Genomic DNA, 18966 nt, shown 5'->3' on the forward strand with positions numbered 1-18966 from the left:
CCCGCACTTCCGGCCTCGGGACGGCGGCCCGTGCGCGCGCGGGGCGTGCTGGGAGTTGTAGTTCTGGGCGCGCACCGGCGGCGCGCTGCGGACGCGGGGACCCGGCATGCACGCGCTGGGCGCGAGGATGGTGACGCGCAGCCGGAGCCGGGGGCCCGGGCCAGGGCCGCTGGACGGCGGGGACGGGCCCCCGCCGCCCCGGAGCGGAGAAGCAGCGGCAGGTAGCGCCGCGCCCCGGGCGGCGCTCGGGAGGCGGGGCGGGGAGGCGGCAGGCTGCCGCCCCGGCCCGAGTTCCCGCGCTGCGGCTCTCCTGCCGGGGCTGAGCCCGCAGCCGTCCCCGGCCCGCTCCGCGTGGGCTCCCGTGAGCCGGCCGGGCGCCCCCGCTGCTTCTCTCTCAGCCGCTGAGGACCGGTGCCCGCGCACCTGTCCCATCCCGCCGCAGCGGGGTGTCCATAGGCAGCCAAGGACCCCACACACACCCCGGGCGGGAGGAACGGCTGGAGTGCGGAGCAGGCGGGTGAGGAGGGCCGGGGGGGAGCCACGGCAGTGTTGGGAAGGAGAGAGGCCTGAGATGCAGTGCAGGGGTACGCTGGGGACCCGCAAGGTTCCCCGGGTGCTGACGCCCCAAACTCTGTCAGGGGCCATTAGGGAGGTGGACTGCCGCGGCGTGCAGAGCAGGGCAGCCCCAAGAGCCGTGCGCGGTGGAAGGCTGCTGCGTGAACACTTGGGGACCAGAGAGCAGGGGGCAGCCTCTGTCCACCCCCCAGGCCCCACTGGGGGACTGACTGGGCCTGTTTGCCCCACTGGAGCACTGAGTGGGCCTGTTTGCAGAAGGGAGAAGCCGCAGCCTCGGGAAGCGCCAGCGGAAGGCACGGAGACTGCAGGTGGCTTACGAGGCCTCGGAGGGTGAGCGAGATGTGGGGGCCGAGCCCCTGCCCGCGCCCAGCTGGGAGCCAGAGAACTGGCGGCAGCAGCTGGCCAACGTCCGCGTCATGAGGAGCGGGAGGGATGCCCCCGTGGACCAGCTGGGGGTGGAGCACTGTTACGACGCCAGCGCCCCCCCAAAGGTAAGCAACACCCCCTGCTCCCCTGGCGCCCCCGGCCCCTCCTGCAAGGGCAGCCCCTCCCTGCCAGCCTCACCTTGGGGGACTGGGCAGTGGCTGGCCTCTCTGGCCACTCAGCAGGGCTGCGGGACCCGTGGCTTGGGCATGCTGCCCTGCTCCTCAGAGCCCTCCAGTAACGGGGGGGGGGGCCAGAACAACCTGAGCCCCCATCCCTGCCCTGCAGCAGGAAGCGGGGTACCTGCCCCTCGGAGCCTCCGTCTGCTTGTTTGTAAAATGAGAATGTCAACAAAGCGATCGGCACCTAGTGCCAGAGCCCAGTGCTGGTGTGACGGGTGAAGCCGCGATGCTAGCATCCCACACGGGCGCTGGCTCAAGTCCCCGGCTGCTCCGTTCCGGTCCAGCTCCCTGCTAATGGGCCTGGGAAGGCAGCGGAGGACGGCCCGGGTGCTGGGCCCCTGCACCCACGCGGGAGACCCTCCTGAAGCTCCTGGCTCCTGGCGTCCAACTGGCCCAGCTCCAGCCATGGCGGGCATTTGGGGAGGGAACCAGCAGATGGAAGACCTCTCTGTCTCCTCCCACTTGCTCGGTGTAACTCTGCCTTTCAAATAAATTTTTTTTTTTTTGACAGGCAGAGTGGACAGTGAGAGAGAGAGACAGAGAGAAAGGTCTTCCTTTGCCGTTGGTTCACCCTCCAATGGCCGCCGCGGCCGGCGCGCTGCGGCCGGCGCACCGCGCTGATCCGATGGCAGGAGCCAGGAGCCAGGTGCTTTTCCTGGTCTCCCATGGGGTGCAGGGCCCAAGCACCTGGGCCATCCTCCACTGCACTCCCTGGCCACAGCAGAGGGCTGGCCTGGAAGAGGGGCAACCGGGACAGAATCCGGCGCCCCAACCGGGACTAGAACCCGGTGTGCCGGCGCCGCTAGGCGGAGGATTAGCCTAGTGAGCCGCGGTGCCGGCCCAAATAAATTTTTAAAAAAAAGCAGTAGTGCTAAATGGCAGCTGTTGCAGAGTGGCCCGTGCCGGACGCTAAGCACGGTGACGATTTATCTCCTGCTGACCCCGCAAGGCCAGCCCCTCGCCGTCCCCATGTTGCAGGTCCCAAACAGGCCTCGGCCCCCCCACGTCCTGTTGGCTCGAGCGGATGGGTGGCCCAGGGTGCCAGGCAGCAGTGGGACCGGGTGAGCACCCAGTCCTGCTGCCACCGCGGCCTCTGTCCCCGTGTAACAGGTGCGCAGGTACCAGGTGCTGCTGTCGCTGATGCTATCCAGCCAGACCAAAGACCAGGTCACGGCGGGCGCCATGCAGCGGCTGCGGGCCCGGGGCCTGACCCTCGACAGCGTCCTGCAGATGGACGACGACACGCTGGGCCGGCTCATCTACCCCGTGGGCTTCTGGAGGGTGAGCCCGGCCCGGGGCCTCGGCACGGCCAGAGAGATGCGGTGCGGGTGGCTGCGGCATCTCTGGCCACAGGGGCTGGACCTCCCTGTCCCTCCTTGGCCCTTCCTGTTTGCTCCCCCTCCCTTCGTCGACCCGCCCACCGCCCTGTGCCGTGTGTTTACTCCACGGCTCCCTGCAGCTGCCCCCCTACTCTGCGGAGCACCGGGCGGCGGGTGGGGCTGCATCCCTTGGCGCTGGCACTGGCGCTGCGTGGGCCGGAGGCTCTCAGATGGGCTTTAAATAGCCTTGTCCGCTCAGCACAGGATGGGAACCGCCCTGCTGGCTCCAGTGGCTGGCGGGGGATCCCCGGGCTCCAGCCTTCCTTCCTGAGCCCCGCTCCTGGGGCGGCCGGCCTGCCCGGCCTCTGGGGGATGACGGGGCACGGGGGCCGGAGCCAGACCCCACACGCACAGACGTGTTTGGGCCTCAGGTGGGAGGCGAGGGCCGGGCCAGCCTTGTGGCGCTGCCCCAGGCTTCCGTGGGCTCCTGCTGCCCAGTGGAGAGGGCGAGGCAAGCAGGTGGCTCTGCCTGTGTCCTGGGCAGGTGCCGGGCAGCTCCCGGCCGCTGAGCGGCGTCCTCTCCGCTCCGTCTTTCAGAGCAAGGTGAGGTACATCAAGCAGACCAGCGCCATCCTGCAGCAGCGCTACGGCGGGGACATCCCAGCCTCCGTGGCAGAACTGGTGGCACTGCCGGGGGTTGGGCCCAAGATGGCACACCTGGCCATGGCTGTTGCCTGGGGCACCGTGTCGGGCATCGGTGAGTAGCGCAGGCCCGTGATGCGGGCCGGGGCTGGCACCGGCGCCAGGCTCGCTGACTGCCGTCGGGGTTCCTTGTGACCCTGAGCTAGATTCTAGCCACCACATTCACAACAAAGCCCAGAGGCCAGGGGCTAGAGGCAGGGGCGAGGCAGGCAGAGTGGGGGCGGGGCGGGGGCAGGATGAGCCATCTCCCACAGACCCCTGGGCTCGGGGCGAGGCTGCTTCTTCCTCAGAGCTTTGCCCAGAGGAATCGGGGCTGCTGGGGCCACACAGCCTCGACCCTGACTCCCTGTGCCCTTCCCCCCGGACTCCTCCTCTGGAACTCCCACAGGGGCCCAGAGAGAGGTAGGAACCCCACTAGCAGGCCGCTGGACTGAAGGCCTCGGCTCTGAGCTGGCGGCTGCCCCACCAGGGGCAGAGCGGGGCCCCTCCCCCACTGGGACGCCCCACGTTGCTGCCTCTCCAGACTGTCTCGGCAGACACCTGAGCTTCCCCGGGCAGCTGTCCTCGGCCGCCCGTGTCCCAGGAGCGCTGCGCGCCGGCCAGGCTGGTCTGGGGGGGAGGCAGGGCCCCTGCCTGTGGCCTGGTGGGGGCGCCTTGGGAGCAGCAGGCACCACAGACCCGGGAGTAGGGACGTCACCCTCCCGGGGGGTCTGCAGGGTGGAACTCTGCCCCTCCTGGCTGGGCAGCTTCAGACAGGACACTCGGCCTCTCTGAGCTGTAGCCACAAAGCAGGCCCAACAGTGTCCCTCAGCAGCCGCACACGGTGGGCCTCAGCTGGCCGTCAGGGGGTCACCCCTGTATCACAGAGGAGGGGCCTGGGGTGCCGGGCCCTGAGGGTAACCCGCACGATGGTACGTTTTCCCAGACACTTAGCCGTGAGGGAGGGAGCTGGCGCGAGGATGGGCCTTTGCTGTGGCAAACAACAGGGCAGGGGCAGGGGCAGGGCCAGGACTGCAGCTGGCCAGGGCGGCCTAGCCGGAGAGGGAGGAGGCGCCGGTCAACAGGCACCCACGCTAGGTCCTCGGGGAGGCCAGAGGACGGGAGCAGGGCTCAAAGCCCAGCGGGGTGGCGGCTGCCGCTGGCCTGGCCCTGCCCTCTGCCCTGGCCCTGGTGGAGTGGCTGTGCGGGCAGTGACCTCGTCCGCTGGGTGCCCACAGCCAGTGCTGGGCCGGGAAGTGAGGCAGTGAGAAGCAGGGCAAGGCCCTTCCTGGGCGAGGGCCTCCTTCCCGGGGAGGCTGGGAGCTGGGGAGCGAGGACCTTGTGAGGTGGGCGAGGGCCCGAGACTTCCCACTGCGGCCTCGGCCGCGAGCCAGCACTCAGCCAAGCAGGCTGTTCCTGCTGTTGGAAGGAGAGCACAGAGCAGAGACGCTGTCCCCTTACTCCCTGCTAAGGGAAAGACCCCAACCCCTCAGTGGGTGCCACGCTAGGGGGAGTGAGTCAGTCCCGAAGAGACAGACGCACGCACGCCCCCAGCACTGCCCCGCCGGGCTCCAGCGTGGTGGGAGTGGGGCTGCCCCTCCCCGGATGTAGTCAGCGGTTCCTGGGGTGGCTGAGAGCAGCAACGAGGGCCGTGCAGCTCCGGGGGCCCGGGCAGCGGGGTGGGGGACCCAGACCCTGGGCTCAGCCTCCTCGGGACCAGCCCTCAGGGCTATGAACAGGGCCAGGGCGCCCTGGTCACCCCACCCCACCCCCAAGCAGCAGTGGACACACACGTGCACAGAATCGCCAACCGCCTGCGGTGGACCAAAGAGGCGACCAAGTCCCCAGAGCAGACCCGTGCCGCCCTGGAGAGCTGGCTGCCCAGGTGCGGCTGGGGCAGGGGCAGCTGGGGGAGTGGGGTCCACCGTGGGTCCCCCCCTCGGAGCTCACCCAGCTTTTGTCTCCGTAGAGAGCTGTGGAGTGAGATCAACGGGCTGCTGGTGGGCTTCGGCCAGCAGACCTGCCTGCCCGTCCACCCCCGCTGCCAGTCCTGCCTCAACCAGACCCTGTGCCCGGCTGCCCGGGGCCGCGTGTGAAGTGCCTTCGCCTGGGAGCCACCGCCTGTTTAATAAAGCGTGGGGGTTGTTTGTATCTGGGGCCTGGCGACTTCTGTCTGCAGGGCCAGGAGCCGTGTGTGCACGTGTCACGTGGACGCACCCGTGTCCGGAGGGGGTAGCCATGGAGGCCAGGGTGGGGACAGGACGGCCCGCGCTGAGTCTGCAGTGGGCAGGGAGTGCGGGCAGAGAACCTGCAGGGAGGAAATGGGGGGAGGCAGCCTCTGGGCCACTGGCTGGGGATCTGAACCCCTGGCTCTCCCCTCCCACCGCGGGGGCTGCAGCCCAGCAACCTCTCAGCCCTAAGACTTCCCGGACCCCCACCCCCACGTTTCCAAAGTGGCATCGTGGCCTCGCTGGGCCCACCTGGAGGCTGGACTCCCCCGGAGGGTGCGGCCAGGAGGAGAGGGGACCTGGTTCCCCGAAGCCCCACACACAGCCGCCCCAGCCAGGCTGCCCCCAGGAATGGCTCCGTTCCTCCACGCCCCGCCCCCTGCTGAAGGCACACACAGGACGGTGGCAGGTCCAAGGCAGGCCTGTTTATTCCGAGGGCGCGCATGCGCTATGGCTTACAAGGCAGACAGCAGTGCTGGTCGGTCGGTTCGGGGGTTCAGGGGTGGGAGGACAGGCAGAGGCATCTGCCACTCTGCAGCGGTGGGTGCCAGGCAGGCACGAGGCAGGGCCCAGGGCTCGGGGAGGGGTGGGCGACTGGCGTGCCCCCGTGCCCAGGCCTGGGAGCTGTGGGAGCTGCGGAGCAAGACGAAGGGCCTGTCCAGAGGCTGCTCCGCGGGAGAGGGGATCCTCCAGCCTGGGCCCCAGGCCTAGCGACGGCCCCCACCAGGGAGCGCAGGGTTGGGGCAGAGGGGCGGCTCCCCCGGCTGGCTGTGTCCGGGAAGCCCCCAGGACTCTGGAAGGCCTGCCGAGGGGGTGGGGAGGAACTGGTTTGCAGAGAAAGGTTTGTTTTATTGCAATTATTTAGAGAGCCTGTCCCGAGGGAGCGGGGGAGGGGGCTCTGGTATTAAGTGGAAACATGTGTGCAGCTGAAGATCTTTTTGGGAAAAAAAAAGCAAAAACGCAAATTCCTTTCAGTCAGCAGGCCTGGGCCCACAGCAAAGGCCCTGGCCCCGTGGGCCGTGCCCTGCCCCCATACCAAACCCCTCTCTCTCTCTCTCTCTCTCTCTCTCTCTCTCTCTCTCTCTCGGTCTCTGCGTTATCTTTCTGGGTCCCGGCCTCTCTGGGTCTCTCCCCACCCAACTAGGAGCAGCTGCCTGGTCCCCAGCACCCAGTGGGTGGGAGGGGCGGGGTGAGGGCTCACGGGGGCACGGTTGGTTTCTGGGTGGCGGTGGGCCCACCCCCCAGTCCACTGAGGCGTGGGGCACTCGGCAGGCCCAGGTCCGGTGAGCAGGCGGTGGGGGCTCAGAAGTTGCTGAAGATCTCACGCTTCCGGTTCCAGTCCATCTGCGGTGCCCGCTTGTTGACGCGCGTGGCTCGCGCCTTCTCCTTGGCCTCAGCCGCCGTGGGGCTCAGGTGCAGGCCGCTCTCCTGGAAGGGGTCTCGCTTCCACGCACTGGCATCCTGGGGTGGGCAGGAAGCAAAAGTGAACCCTCGACCGCGCCGGCTGGGGACACCGGTGGGGCGGGGCCGGAGGTGGTGGCCCCCGCTGCCCAAGGCCTCCGGCCCCCCGTGTGTGTGAGCACCACAGTGGAGCCGGGAGGGCGTCTGGTTCCCTCGGTGTCCTTGTCTGAGCCGGGCAGGCTGCTTCCGGAGGAGCGTACAGAACCCCCATTGAGCTAGGAAACCAAGGGCAGGCTGTGCTCCGGGTTCCCACCTGGGGAGCCGCAGGTGCACACAGACGCTCCCACGCACACCACAGCTGCATCTGCCGCTCCTCTCAGCCACGGGCACCACGGCTCTGCTACTCTGCGGGCCCAGCCGGGCAGGACACGGGGTGCCCAGCAGTGCCCAGACAGCTGGCCGGCCCTGGGGAGCCTGGCATCCTGACCTGGGGCACTCAACAGCCAGGGAGTGCCGGTGGGGTAGGAGACAGGGCAGGGGCACCAGGACCCCAGGCCTCTGCCCACCGTGTGTGGCCCAGAATAGCATTAAAGCTGGGCCTGACAGACGGATGGGTCAGAGCTCGGTCTCACGCCCACCCCCATCCAAGGACAGAGACTGCCGGGGAGAGGACCCCCAGAGGTGCCCCTGCGGCCTCGTGGGCCCAGCCTCTCACCTGGGCAGGGCTGGTCCCATTGGTGATTGGTGATGGCAGTGGACCTGTGGGGACAGCATGTCTGTGGCTGCTCTGGCCCCCACACACGCCCCTCCCCGTGCCCGGGGCCGCCGCCCACCTTCCACGTGCTCCTCGGTGGGCGTGACCCGCAGCCGCTTGAAGTACTCGTCCGTCTCGGGGTCCACCAGCAGCAGCCGGGCCTCGTCCTCCTTGGCCTTGATCCTGGCCACCACCTCGGCGTGGCGCAGCCCCTCCACATTCTGCCCGTTCACCTGCCGCCAGCATCCCCACAGGTCAGCAGCCCGAGGGGCCCAGCCAGCCCCCACGTGGCCCCGCCAGGTGTGGCATCAAATATTCATCAAAGCCACCACCAGCCAAGGCCTGGAGAGGAGCGGGCGCCCGCTCAGGTTCCCGGCAGCTCCCTCCAGCAGGGGCCCGGGGCCGGACACAGACAAGGGCACCGATACCCTCCCTCACAGGGCTGAGGGCAAATCCCTGCAGACACACGCGGGGAGGCACACACACGGGCACCCGGCACCCCAAAGCCTCTGGGCTTCGTACCTCAATGAGCCGATCCTGGGCGCAGAGCCCGGAGTGGGCGGCCGGAGAGCCGGGGTCCACGGAGCGGATGTATTGGCCGGGCCGGGACTTGTCACTGTGCAGGTTGAACCCGTAGCCCTGGGGTCCCTTTCGCAGGTGGCAGAGCCTAGGACGCAGCTCCCTTGGGGGCCCGTTGACGTCCTGCACGTGCAGGGGACGCTGGCTCAGGCTCTGCCGCCAGCCTGCCTGGGCCACACACTCACTGTAGTGCCTCCGGCGGCCGCAGGGGAGGGGACGGCTCCTGCTGAGGCTGCCTGTGACGGAGCCCCCACGTCCAGTCCTGCTTCACGGGGGCCTCGGGGCTCCGTGCACACAGGCCGGGCGTGGCACGGGCCGGGCGTGTGAGACCAGCCGCTGACCTGCCTCCCTTCACAGCTCCTGGGGCGCCGGGCCCCAGGTCCACCTGTGCACTCCCCTCCTGCCGCCCCTACGCCCCACACCTCTGCCCCGTGTCAGCGTTCAGATCCCAGGCAATCTGCAGCCCCGCCGACCCCGTTCCAGGGGACCCGAGAGAAAGGGCTGGGCCGGACGGAGATCAGGGCCTGGCTCCCCCCCGCCGGACACCCTGAAGGCCTCATGGTGCCCCCGATGGACCCCCTCCGCTGCCCAGGGGACCCTACCTCACTTTACCTCTGGCATCCTGCAGGAGGGCTCCGAACCAAGGGGCCAAACTCAGGGCCAGGCCCAGTGTCCCCCACCGGGCCCCGGCCGGCCAGCGACTGCAGTGCTGAAAGGCCAGCGGCCACTGGTGCCCAATTACACGTGGCCGTAGCCGCAATGAGCAGGTGAGTGGCAGCTCGGGTTTCCGGGAGTGCCCGGGGCGTGTGCAGGTGACTGGGGCCAGGGCGCTCACGGGGCCCCTCCTCCCCGTCACCCAGGGACCCTGGGCCAGGCTGGGGCTGGGGACAGCGCGGGAAGAACTCTCAGACCTCGGGGGCAAGCTCTGGTCTCAGGCGCCCGACCCCTGCAGTTTGGATCACTCGCTGACCACTCTGGCCTCCAGGCCCCCAAGCTCACCGCAAACCCTCAGTCTGGAAGGAGCCCATGTCCGCAGGCACCTGCCCGGCTCAGTACAAACACGTCTGCCGGCCAGGCAGGCTGGGTCTCCCCCACGGGTCTGGAACACCCTCCCCTGCCCAGCCCGCGTCCTCTGCACCTCACAGCCCTGGCTCCACAGCGGCACACGTGCCGACTGGGGTGGGGGAGACCTTCGGGGGCCCGGGCCCAGGTGCAGGGCTTTGGACAAGAGCCAGGGACCTCCCCACAGAGGTCAGCCTCTCAGACAAACAGACACGTGGAGCCCAGCCGAGGGACAGGAACAGCAGAGACAGGACCCAGTCACGTGGAGCGTGGCCGTGCCTGGCGGGGGACACAGGCCCAGGTCACAGAGGTCATCACGTGGTCACAGAGACAAGACGTGTGTGCAGCACGGGTAAACACGGCCCCCAGGCACGCACAGTCACCACGAGCTGGCCGTGCCGGCCCGCCAGGCCTTTCCCACGCCCTCCACCGTGGCCCGCAGGGCGGGACTTCAAGAGGCCCCCAGATGGGAAGCAGGACTTGGCAGGCATCTGGGGCCACCGGGCCACGGCCTCTGCCGGAGTCCAGAAGAGCCGGCTCTCACGGCACAGGCTGAGGGTTGCTCCTAACTGCGGCCTAAGTCCCCCGGCTACCAGCAGGGCCCAGGGGTTCCGGACTCAGCAGAGAGCGTCCAGCGGTGGGGCACGGAGCCACCGCCGCAGCCCACGCGAGGCCGCGTTGCTCGCATTCCTGCTCCCTGCCCCAGCTCCACGCGCTTCCTGCCGCCTGCAGCCTCCCGCCAGGCCCTCCGGCTCCCATGGGCTCCCGGCCAGTCAGCTGCAGAGCCGCGCAAACCCCAGCACACACAGAGGCTGGCATGGGGGTGTCCGGGAGCCATGCTGCCCCCCGTGGTGACTCACCAGCCCTGGCAGAGAAAGGCCAGCATTGTTGTCAGGGGCCAGCGGTTCCCCCGAGGTCCCCCCTGCCACCCGCTCCGTCCCCTCTCCCTATGCTGTGGGGCTAAGCCAGGCCCGGGGGGCCCCCGCCGTCCTGCCATCCCCAGCCCCACCTGACCTGCACAAGCCCCCGACAGGGGCTCCGTGGAGGGGCTCCCGGGACAGGGGCGGGCGGTGTGGCACTGCCGGAGCGGGCCATGAGAGGCGGGACGGAGGTGGCAGGCAGCGGGTGTCCAGCTGGAGTGACCGAAGCTCTGGGGACAGCCGGCTGCCACCCCACTTATCTCCCTCCCACTGTGACCCAGGCTCCCGGGGGGATGGGTGGGGACCTGGGGGCTGAGTCACTTTGGGGAGCAGGGTGGTGCCCGAGCCCCCTCTCCTGCTGAGTGAGGCTCCAGCCGGGCGCCCCCCACCCAGCTCAGTTTCCGTCCCGGGAAAGGAAGGAAGGAAGCGGCTGGGAGGCCCCGCCCTGCTCCGAGACCCAAGGCTGGGAAGACGGGGGCCAGGGAGAGGACCCGGCCCCAGAGCCCAGGGCAGCCCCGCCATGCCTCGGGGGGGGGGGGCAGGGGCCCAGGTGCAGACGCCGCACCCTCCTCAGAAGCACCAGCCCCTTGCCCTTTTCCCCCCAAGGCCCTCCCGGTGCGGGGTGGCTGGGGGCACAGGCTGGGGCTGGCACAGCTGGCTGCCCTGTCGTGGTGTGGGGGCTGTCCCTGTCGTCATGGCTGGGATCAGCTGCACTGCAGCTGCAGCCACCCCAGCCCGGTGTGGCCCAGGGCTGAGTCACCACTGACGAGGCCCTCACAGCCCCCAGGGGGAGGGGCTGCCGCAGCCGTCATCCCCCTGCCCACCTCCCGTCGTCCCGACGCTGAAGGGCAGAGAGGGCGAGAGCGGCCCTCCCCGGACACGGGGCACCGGCCGTGGGCCCCTTGCTGCAGCAGAGCGGGCACTCTCCAGTCCCTGTCCCTGCGGGTGGGCACTGGCCGGCCAGCTGCCCTCAGGCCAGGACCCCCCACACCCAGCCCTGGGAGGCCTGAGCCTTGCTCCTGGAGGTCACAGTGAGCCCAGCACCTCCTGCTGGGGGGGACCCTGCCCCCGGCCTCCTGGCCCTGTCCCCGAGGCCAGCCCGGTTGGCACAGAAGGACCTGCCAGCCGGGGCCCGCCTCGTTCCTCCAAGAATCGCCAGAGGAAGCCGCTCCTAGGGCTTCCTGCAGCCCCCAGAGCTCCAAGGAGCGGAGGGGAAGGCGCGACCCGGGGCACCAGGGCCACCCCACCCTGGGCGGATTTTTCCACAGGAAGGTGAACCGGGCCGTTTGTGTCTAAATCAATGGACAAATGCAGCGGGGTGGGGGGGCTTCCTCCTGGGACAGGGAGGGGTGCCTGAGAAAGACTGCGGCTCCAGGCCTCAGCCCGGGGGCCCTCCCGCAAGGCAGCCGGGCCAGGGCTCCCTGCAGAGACTCTGGCCCTCGTGGCCCTGGGGCAAAAGTCCAGGCTCCAGGGCTCAGCACCTGCGGCCCTGACCTCTCGGAAGGCCAAGAGTGTCCCGTGGGCTCCCAGGCCAGGCCTTGCCCAGGACAAGGAGTCCCACCGGGAGCGCCAGCCCGCCCAGGACGGGCCCCCCGGGGCCCAGCTCACAGCGCAGCCAGCTGTGGTGGGAGAGGGTGGGAAAGGAAAAAGGTCCACGTGAAGGCCCCCGCCCACCCCACACGTTAGGCCCAATACCTCCACTGCCCCCAGGCCGGGGGTTCTCAAAGCGGAATCTGGGGAACCCCTAGGCGGAACCCCCCAAGGGATGTGGTCAACCAAAGAGGTAGGAGACGGCTCTTCCCCAGGGCTCACATGCTTGCCCCGCAGGGTTACTTCCAGGTCCCCACCCCTCCTGCGGCTGGGGGGTCTTTGCTGAAGACTGGGGGAAGGGTGGGCTCGCCCTAGAAGCTTCCTGAACCAGGCTGCGCACAGCAGCTTCTGGGGCCAGCTCTCTCCGAGGGCTTCACCCTACACTCAGACCAGACAGACAGACAGAGACGCAGACGCTGCTGAGGGGCCAGGCTCGCTCCTTCCCAGGGTCCGGTGACTCCGCCCACCGGGCAGGAAGGGCCTCGTCGCCCTGGGCCAGGCTAAGGGCAGGGACAGAGAGCGAGCCGGGAAGGGGGCCGAGCTGTCCTGTCTACCCCCAGTTAGGAACTCGGACTGAGAGAAGAGGGACCCAGAAGGCAGCCGGGGCGGGGTGAAGACTTGTCAAGAGGCCAGGGTGGCCGCACGGGCAGAGGCTGCCGTACCTTCTGGCCAGCGTCAGAGCTCAGGCTGCCTGCACGTGCCCAGTCCGGCTTTGGCTCCCAGGGGTCGTGGGCGGGCGGGAGCCCTCGCTGGGCCATGTCCTCGGTGCAGGTGAGCTGCCGCCGGCGCAGCTCCTCGTCCGTCTCCTTGTCCACTACCAGCAGCCGGGTCTCCCCTTCGACAGCCTTGATCCTCTGCACCACCTGGGGCAGGCAGGGACGGGGGCAGGTCAGCGGCCGGCAGCCCGGGCAGCACGTGGACGGTGGCACCACTCCGGGATGGCCTGGGCTGGCAGGCAGACAGGCAGCCAGGCTGCCAGGGGTGGGCGGCTGGCCCCGCCGGCTCCGCCCCCCGCCCCCGGCTCCCTGACACAGCCAGCCCTGAGCTGCTCTCAGCCCAGGGTGGAGGTGACCAAGACGGCACTGAATGAGCTTCAGGGGCTCGGTCTGCCCGTGCGTGTGCACACGCTCGTGTGTGCGCACCATCTGTTTCCAAGTCTGCCTTCCAGCCCAGGTTGGAGGCGGGAGGTGCTGTCGGGTGTTAGTTTGGCTGTGCATGTTCGCTTGCTTTCAACTTTCTCACGGGAATCTCAACCTGCCCTAGACACAGACCGTCTGCCTGCAGACCACAGACCCACTCCTGCTGGGCCTGCGGACAGCTGAGAGCTGGGTTCCCGCTCAGGCCCCCGCACACGGTCGGGTAAGGAGGACAGCGGGGAGAGGGGCAGGTCTGCCCGTGGCACAGGTGCGGCGTTCCAGGCGCTGTGTGTCTGGGAGCACACAGGGTGCCAGCGTGTGCCAGCAGGGAGAGGGCAGTGCCCACTATGGCCCTCGGCCTGTGGAAGAGCGGAGCAGAAGGCTCCCACCTGCTGCCCAGCTCCCCAGATGCTGTCAAGCAACAGGGGGAGCGAGCCAGGCCCGTCCTCGCCCGGCCCTGCTCCCCGACTTGTGACCCAAACTGAAGCTCCAAGCCTCAGTTTCCATATTTGTAAAGCAGAGTCCCGGCCGCACCTCCTGGGGCTGGGGCTGGGTGTGAAGTTCTCAGACAAGTGCCCAGGGGCCCGGAACAGCAGGTGCAGCTGGAGCGAGGATGGCCATGGCTGTCACACAGAGGCGGGGTGCCAGCTCTGCCAGCCCTGCCTCCCCCACCTGTGGCCCTGACCCCCACTGCACTTCAGCACACAGCACCGCTCTACCCAGCTTCCAGTCTCGCTGGAAGACAGAGGCTAGGGGACCCCGGGAAGCCCGGCCAGTGGCTCAGCTGTCTGCTAACCCCTAGGCCCAGTACTGGCCACGTAGACAGGCCACAGGCTCAGCGGTGCTGTGAGGGACACGGAGCAGCCGGAGCAGCCGGTCCGGAGGGAGGCTGGACTCTGGCCAGGATCTGAGGTGAGTCCCTGGCCAGCGGGAGACGGACATCCCAGGGGTTACAGCCTGCAAGGGAAGAGGCCCTACCCTCTCCAGCTGCAGGAGCAGGGGGCAGTGGCCACAGCGCCCCGAGGAGGGTGAGGGTCGCAGCAGCTATGGAATGTGCCACCAGGGACTGCCAACTCGCACCGGATCCAGGCACCCCGGCTGCAGACACACTGGCCGGTCTACACCGCCCAGACGCGCAGGGGCCTGGCTGCTGGCACCCACACGGGCAGGACCCCGGAGGCCTTGCGCGGTCACACAGTCCCACAGGCTCAGGAAGCACCCGGGTTCACCGACACACAGGCTGGAGCCAGGCGGGGGGAGGGGGCCGAGGGCCGGCTTGGAGCCGCAGTGCGGCCCCTCCCTGCCAGAACGCCTTCCCCCGCGCTGCGGTGCGGGGCTGAGCGTCGCGGGGGAGGTGCGGGGCCCGCCACCCGCAGGCAGCGCCCAGCCGGCCGGGGCGCAGCGCGGCACCCACCTGGTGGTGCGTCTCGCCTTCCACGTTGACGCCGTTCACCTCGACCAGGCGGTCCCCCGCGCGCAGCGCGGCCGCCTCGGCGGGGGAGCCGGGCTCCACGCGCCGGATGAACTGCCCACGGCGGCCCTTCTCGCCATGCAGGTGGAAGCCGTAGCCCTGCTCGCCACGCACCAGGCGGCACAGGCGCGGCCGCAACGGCTCCGGCGCGGCCATGGCGCCCGCTGACCACCGGCCGGCCGCGGGCTGGCCACGGCGCTACGGGGCCCGCAGGCCGGGGCGCGGGGGCGGCGCGGGGGACGGGCGGCCGCCTCGGCGTTGCGCTCGCTCGGCTCCAGTCGCCTCGGGCTCGGGCTCGGGCTCCGGCTCGGGCTCCGGCTCGGGCTGGGGCACCGCCCCCGCGCCCGCCCCTTCCCCGCCCCCGCCGCCCGGCCGCCCCCGCCCCGGGTCCACGACGCGCTGGCCTGGCCCTGCCTCCCGGCCCCAGCTGCCCGAGGGGCTCTGGAGGGGAGGCTTCAGGGCCGGGGAACCCCTGTGTCTGGCAGCACGTTGGTGCCAGCGCTTCTGGCTTCCTGTGCAGGGCCTAGAGCCGGCTCCTGAGCTGGGGGCCAGGTGGGAGACAGTGGCCCCAGGCAGAACCCCCAGGGAGGCCCCGGAGTGAGGCCCTGCCTGCCCTCCCTGGGCGGTCCTTTGCCCACCCGCACGGTTCACCTGCTCCCCAGCCACTGCCCTCACCCCCGGGACCCTCCCGCAGCCAGGGCTGCCCTGCACAGAGCCCCACGACCTGCCTGGAGGCCCCTGGAGGCCGTAGTGACAGGGTGGGCTTTGTGTGCCCGTGGGCTCCCTAGAGGTCGGCCCTCCATTCTCGCACTTGGCTGAGGCCTACCCCAGGCCCCGGCAGACCCTGGAGTCCCAGGCTGCAGGGTCGGTCGGGGGCTGGCCTCCTGCCCCGAGACTTTGGCCTCTGTACTCTGTGGTCAGCACCGGCACACCTGAGCCGAGGTCTCTGGCACCTGCCCCCTGCCTCTGCCACGCCTCCCCTGCCCTGCGGCTGACAACCGCCAGCAGCACTTTGCCTGGCCAGGCCTCTCCAGGTGCAGTTTTACTGGCACAGAGGGAAGCACCCCTCCCCCAGGCCCAGGGCTGTGCGGCCCAAGCCTGCAGCCTTCACGGCTGAGGCCTGAGGCGGCCTGGCCTGCCCCGCCCCAGCCCAGCAGGGACCCCTGCCCATGCCTGCCCCAGGGGTGGGGCGCAGCAGTCCAGACAGTTCCCAGGTGGGCCCCAGTCCTCACCCCTTGCTCTCCCGTCTCCAGTTCTCTTGGCCTGGGCTCTCCAGCCCCCACCCACACCGTGGCCCCCTGGGTGCCCACCTCCAGGAGCTCGTGGCATCGTGGGTGCCCCCACCCTCACCTCTGCAGGTCTTGAGGGTCGGTGCCTTGGGCTGACCACCCGCCTGTCCAGCTGCAGCTGGCACCCTGGACCCTGCGCCCACTGTGTGCCCCCACCCCGCAGCGCCCAGTACCTGCCAGGCTGTAGCTTTGTGGCCACATTGTTTGAGGGGTGAGGAAGTGTTAGGTGGGAAGTTAGAAATGAGCCTGGGTGTGTGTTAGAGCCCTGCCCCAGGGGACGCTCCCCGGGCAATCCGCCCGCCGCCCAGCAGTAACCCTCAGGCCTTCCTCCAAGGCAGGCGCCCTAGGGGAACCTCCCGAGGGCTCCCCAAACCTGGAGAGAAGGGGGAGGGGGTAGAGAGAGAGGCGGGGGCGAGGGAAAACTGGACCCGTCCGTGGGAACCAAGGTCCTGCACTCGGCTGTCTCCTCTGAGCCGCCCGCCAGGCCTGCCAGGCTCCCCGTTCCCCCAGCAGCCTTGCTGCCCCCAGTGTGAGTGACCAGGCATGCGCCCGCTCTCTCCCTGCCGTGGGGACGGACGCCCTGTCCCCAGCAAACCTTGCTACTTAGCGCTGTTGCACGCCTGAACCCCTCAACTCCGCTCACAGAAGGCCCTGGTCCCTCCTCCCTAAGGCAGACCACCACCACCCACCGTGGCCCCAGACTCAGCTGTCTGTCGCCACCCGCCGTGCCCAGGACTGGGCTGCCTGTCACCGCCCCCCCAGGCCCAGGACTCGGTCACAGCCCCCCCCCCCATGCCCAGGACTGGGCTGCCTGTCACCGCCCCCCCCAGGCCCAGGACTGGGCTGCCTGTCACCGCCCCCCCAGGCGCAGGACTGGGCTGCCTGTCACCGCCCCCCCCCAGGCCCAGGACTCGGCTGCCTGTCACCGCCCCCCCCCATGCCCAGGACTGGGCTGCCTGTCACCGCCCCCCCAGGCGCAGGACTGGGCTGCCTGTCACCGCCCCCCCCCCAGGCCCAGGACTGGGCTGCCTGTCACCGCCCCCCCAGGCCCAGGACTGGGCTGCCTGTCACCGCCCCCCCCCACATGCCCAGGACTGGGCTGCCTGTCACCGCCCCCCCCCCAGGCCCAGGACTGGGCTGCCTGTCACCGCCCCCCCCCCAGGCCCAGGACTCGGCTGCCTGTCACCGCCCCCCCCCCAGGCCCAGGACTCGGCTGCCTGTCACAGCCCCCCCCCCCCATGCCCAGGACTGGGCTGCCTGTCACCGCCCCCCCCCCATGCCCAGGACTCGGCTGCCTGTCACCGCCCCCCCCCTCCATGCCCAGGACTGGGCTGCCTGTCACCGCCCCCCCCAGGCCCAGGACTGTGCTGCCTGTCACCGCACCCCCCCAGGCGCAGGACTGGGCTGCCTGTCACCGCCCCCCCCCCCAGGCCCAGGACTCGGCTGCCTGTCACCGCCCCCCCCCAGGCCCAGGACTGGGCTGCCTGTCACCGCCCCCCCCCACATGCCCAGGACTGGGCTGCCTGTCACCGCCCCCCCCCTCCATGCCCAGGACTGGGCTGCCTGTCACCGCCCCCCCCCCAGGCCCAGGACTCGGCTGCCTGTCACAGCCCCCCCCCCATGCCCAGGACTGGGCTGCCTGTCACCGCCCCCCCCCACATGCCCAGGACTCGGCTGCCTGTCACCGCCCCCCCCCTCCATGCCCAGGACTGGGCTGCCTGTCACCGCCCCCCCCCCAGGCCCAGGACTCGGCTGCCTGTCACAGCCCCCCCCCCATGCCCAGGACTGGGCTGCCTGTCACCGCCCCCCCCCACATGCCCAGGACTCGGCTGCCTGTCACCGCCCCCCCCCTCCATGCCCAGGACTGGGCTGCCTGTCACCGCCCCCCCCCCATGCCCAGGACTGTGCTGCCTGTCACCGCCCCCCCCCAGGCCCAGGACTGGGCTGCCTGTCACCGCCCCCCCCCCATGCCCAGGACTCGGCTGCCTGTCACCGCCCCCCCCCTCCATGCCCAGGACTCGGCTGCCTGTCACCGCCCCCCCCCATGCCCAGGACTCGGCTGCCTGTCACCGCCCCCCCCCTCCATGCCCAGGACTGGGCTGCCTGTCACTGCCCCCCCCCCCAGGCCCAGGACTGGGCTGCCTGTCACCGCCCCCCCCCCAGGCCCAGGACTGGGCTGCCTGTCACCGCCCCCCCCCACATGCCCAGGACTGGGCTGCCTGTCACCGCCCCCCCCCATGCCCAAGACTGGGCTGCCTGTCACCGCCCCCCCCCTCCATGCCCAGGACTGGGCTGCCTGTCACCGCCCCCCCCCAGGCCCAAGACTGGGCTGCCTGTCACCGCCCCCCCCCCCAGGCCCAGGACTGGGCTGCCTGTCACCGCCCCCCCCCCAGCCCCAGGACTGGGCTGCCTGTCACAGCCCCCCCCCCCATGCCCAGGACTCGGCTGCCTGTCACCGCCCCCCCCCCCAGGCCCAGGACTGGGCTGCCTGTCACCGCCCCCCCCCCAGGCCCAGGACTGGGCTGCCTGTCACCGCCCCCCCCCACATGCCCAGGACTGGGCTGCCTGTCACCGCCCCCCCCCATGCCCAAGACTGGGCTGCCTGTCACCGCCCCCCCCCTCCATGCCCAGGACTGGGCTGCCTGTCACCGCCCCCCCCCAGGCCCAAGACTGGGCTGCCTGTCACCGCCCCCCCCCCAGGCCCAGGACTGGGCTGCCTGTCACCGCCCCCCCCCCAGGCCCAGGACTGGGCTGCCTGTCACAGCCCCCCCCCCCATGCCCAGGACTCGGCTGCCTGTCACCGCCCCCCCCCTCCATGCCCAGGACTGGGCTGCCTGTCACCGCCCCCCCCCCAGGCCCAGGACTGGGCTGCCTGTCACCGCCCCCCCCCAGGCCCAGGACTGGGCTGCCTGTCACAGCCCCCCCCCCATGCCCAGGACTCGGCTGCCTGTCACCGCCCCCCCCCTCCATGCCCAGGACTGGGCTGCCTGTCACTGCCCCCCCCCCCAGGCCCAGGACTGGGCTGCCTGTCACCGCCCCCCCCCCAGGCCCAGGACTCGGCTGCCTGTCACAGCCCCCCCCCCCATGCCCAGGACTGGGCTGCCTGTCACCGCCCCCCCCCACATGCCCAGGACTCGGCTGCCTGTCACCGCCCCCCCCCTCCATGCCCAGGACTGGGCTGCCTGTCACCGCCCCCCCCAGGCCCAGGACTGTGCTGCCTGTCACCGCCCCCCCCCAGGCCCAGGACTGGGCTGCCTGTCACCGCCCCCCCCCATGCCCAGGACTGGGCTGCCTGTCACCGCCCCCCCCCCAGGCCCAGGACTGTGCTGCCTGTCACCGCCCCCCCCCTCCATGC

General features: G+C 70.6%; 2 protein-coding genes across 8 annotated transcripts; one reads left to right on the forward strand and one right to left on the reverse strand.

The window, feature by feature from the left end:
* Nucleotides 1-57: 57 nt before the first annotated feature.
* On the forward strand, nt 58-6441 carry NTHL1 (nth like DNA glycosylase 1). Of its 7 annotated transcripts, none has more exons than XM_051839528.2 (6): nt 58-221; nt 832-1067; nt 2292-2462; nt 3098-3257; nt 4921-5066; nt 5151-5332. In XM_051839528.2, exons 1-6 carry the CDS (start codon nt 107-109, stop codon nt 5163-5165), a joined length of 843 nt encoding a protein of 280 aa, XP_051695488.1. In that variant the 5' UTR covers nt 58-106; the 3' UTR covers nt 5166-5332. The 7 variants fall into 7 exon arrangements, with proteins under 7 accessions (XP_051695488.1, XP_051695484.1, XP_051695487.1 ...); XM_051839527.2 differs by having other exon boundaries at nt 60-221; nt 4961-5066; XM_070064122.1 differs by lacking the exon at nt 58-221 and adding an exon at nt 236-517 and having other exon boundaries at nt 810-1067; nt 4961-5066.
* NHERF2 (NHERF family PDZ scaffold protein 2) lies at nt 5893-14528 on the reverse strand (the record flags this gene model as incomplete). The annotated part of the gene is given in 7 exon segments (NM_001082107.1): nt 5893-6026; nt 6212-6870; nt 7526-7569; nt 7644-7797; nt 8087-8266; nt 12378-12578; nt 14266-14528. Coding segments are annotated over 6 exon segments (951 nt in total). The 3' UTR covers nt 5893-6026; nt 6212-6711.
* Nucleotides 14529-18966: the final 4438 nt, after the last annotated feature.

Source organism: Oryctolagus cuniculus, chromosome 19, assembly GCF_964237555.1.
Source record: "Oryctolagus cuniculus chromosome 19, mOryCun1.1, whole genome shotgun sequence".
Taxonomy (NCBI): domain Eukaryota; kingdom Metazoa; phylum Chordata; class Mammalia; order Lagomorpha; family Leporidae; genus Oryctolagus; species Oryctolagus cuniculus.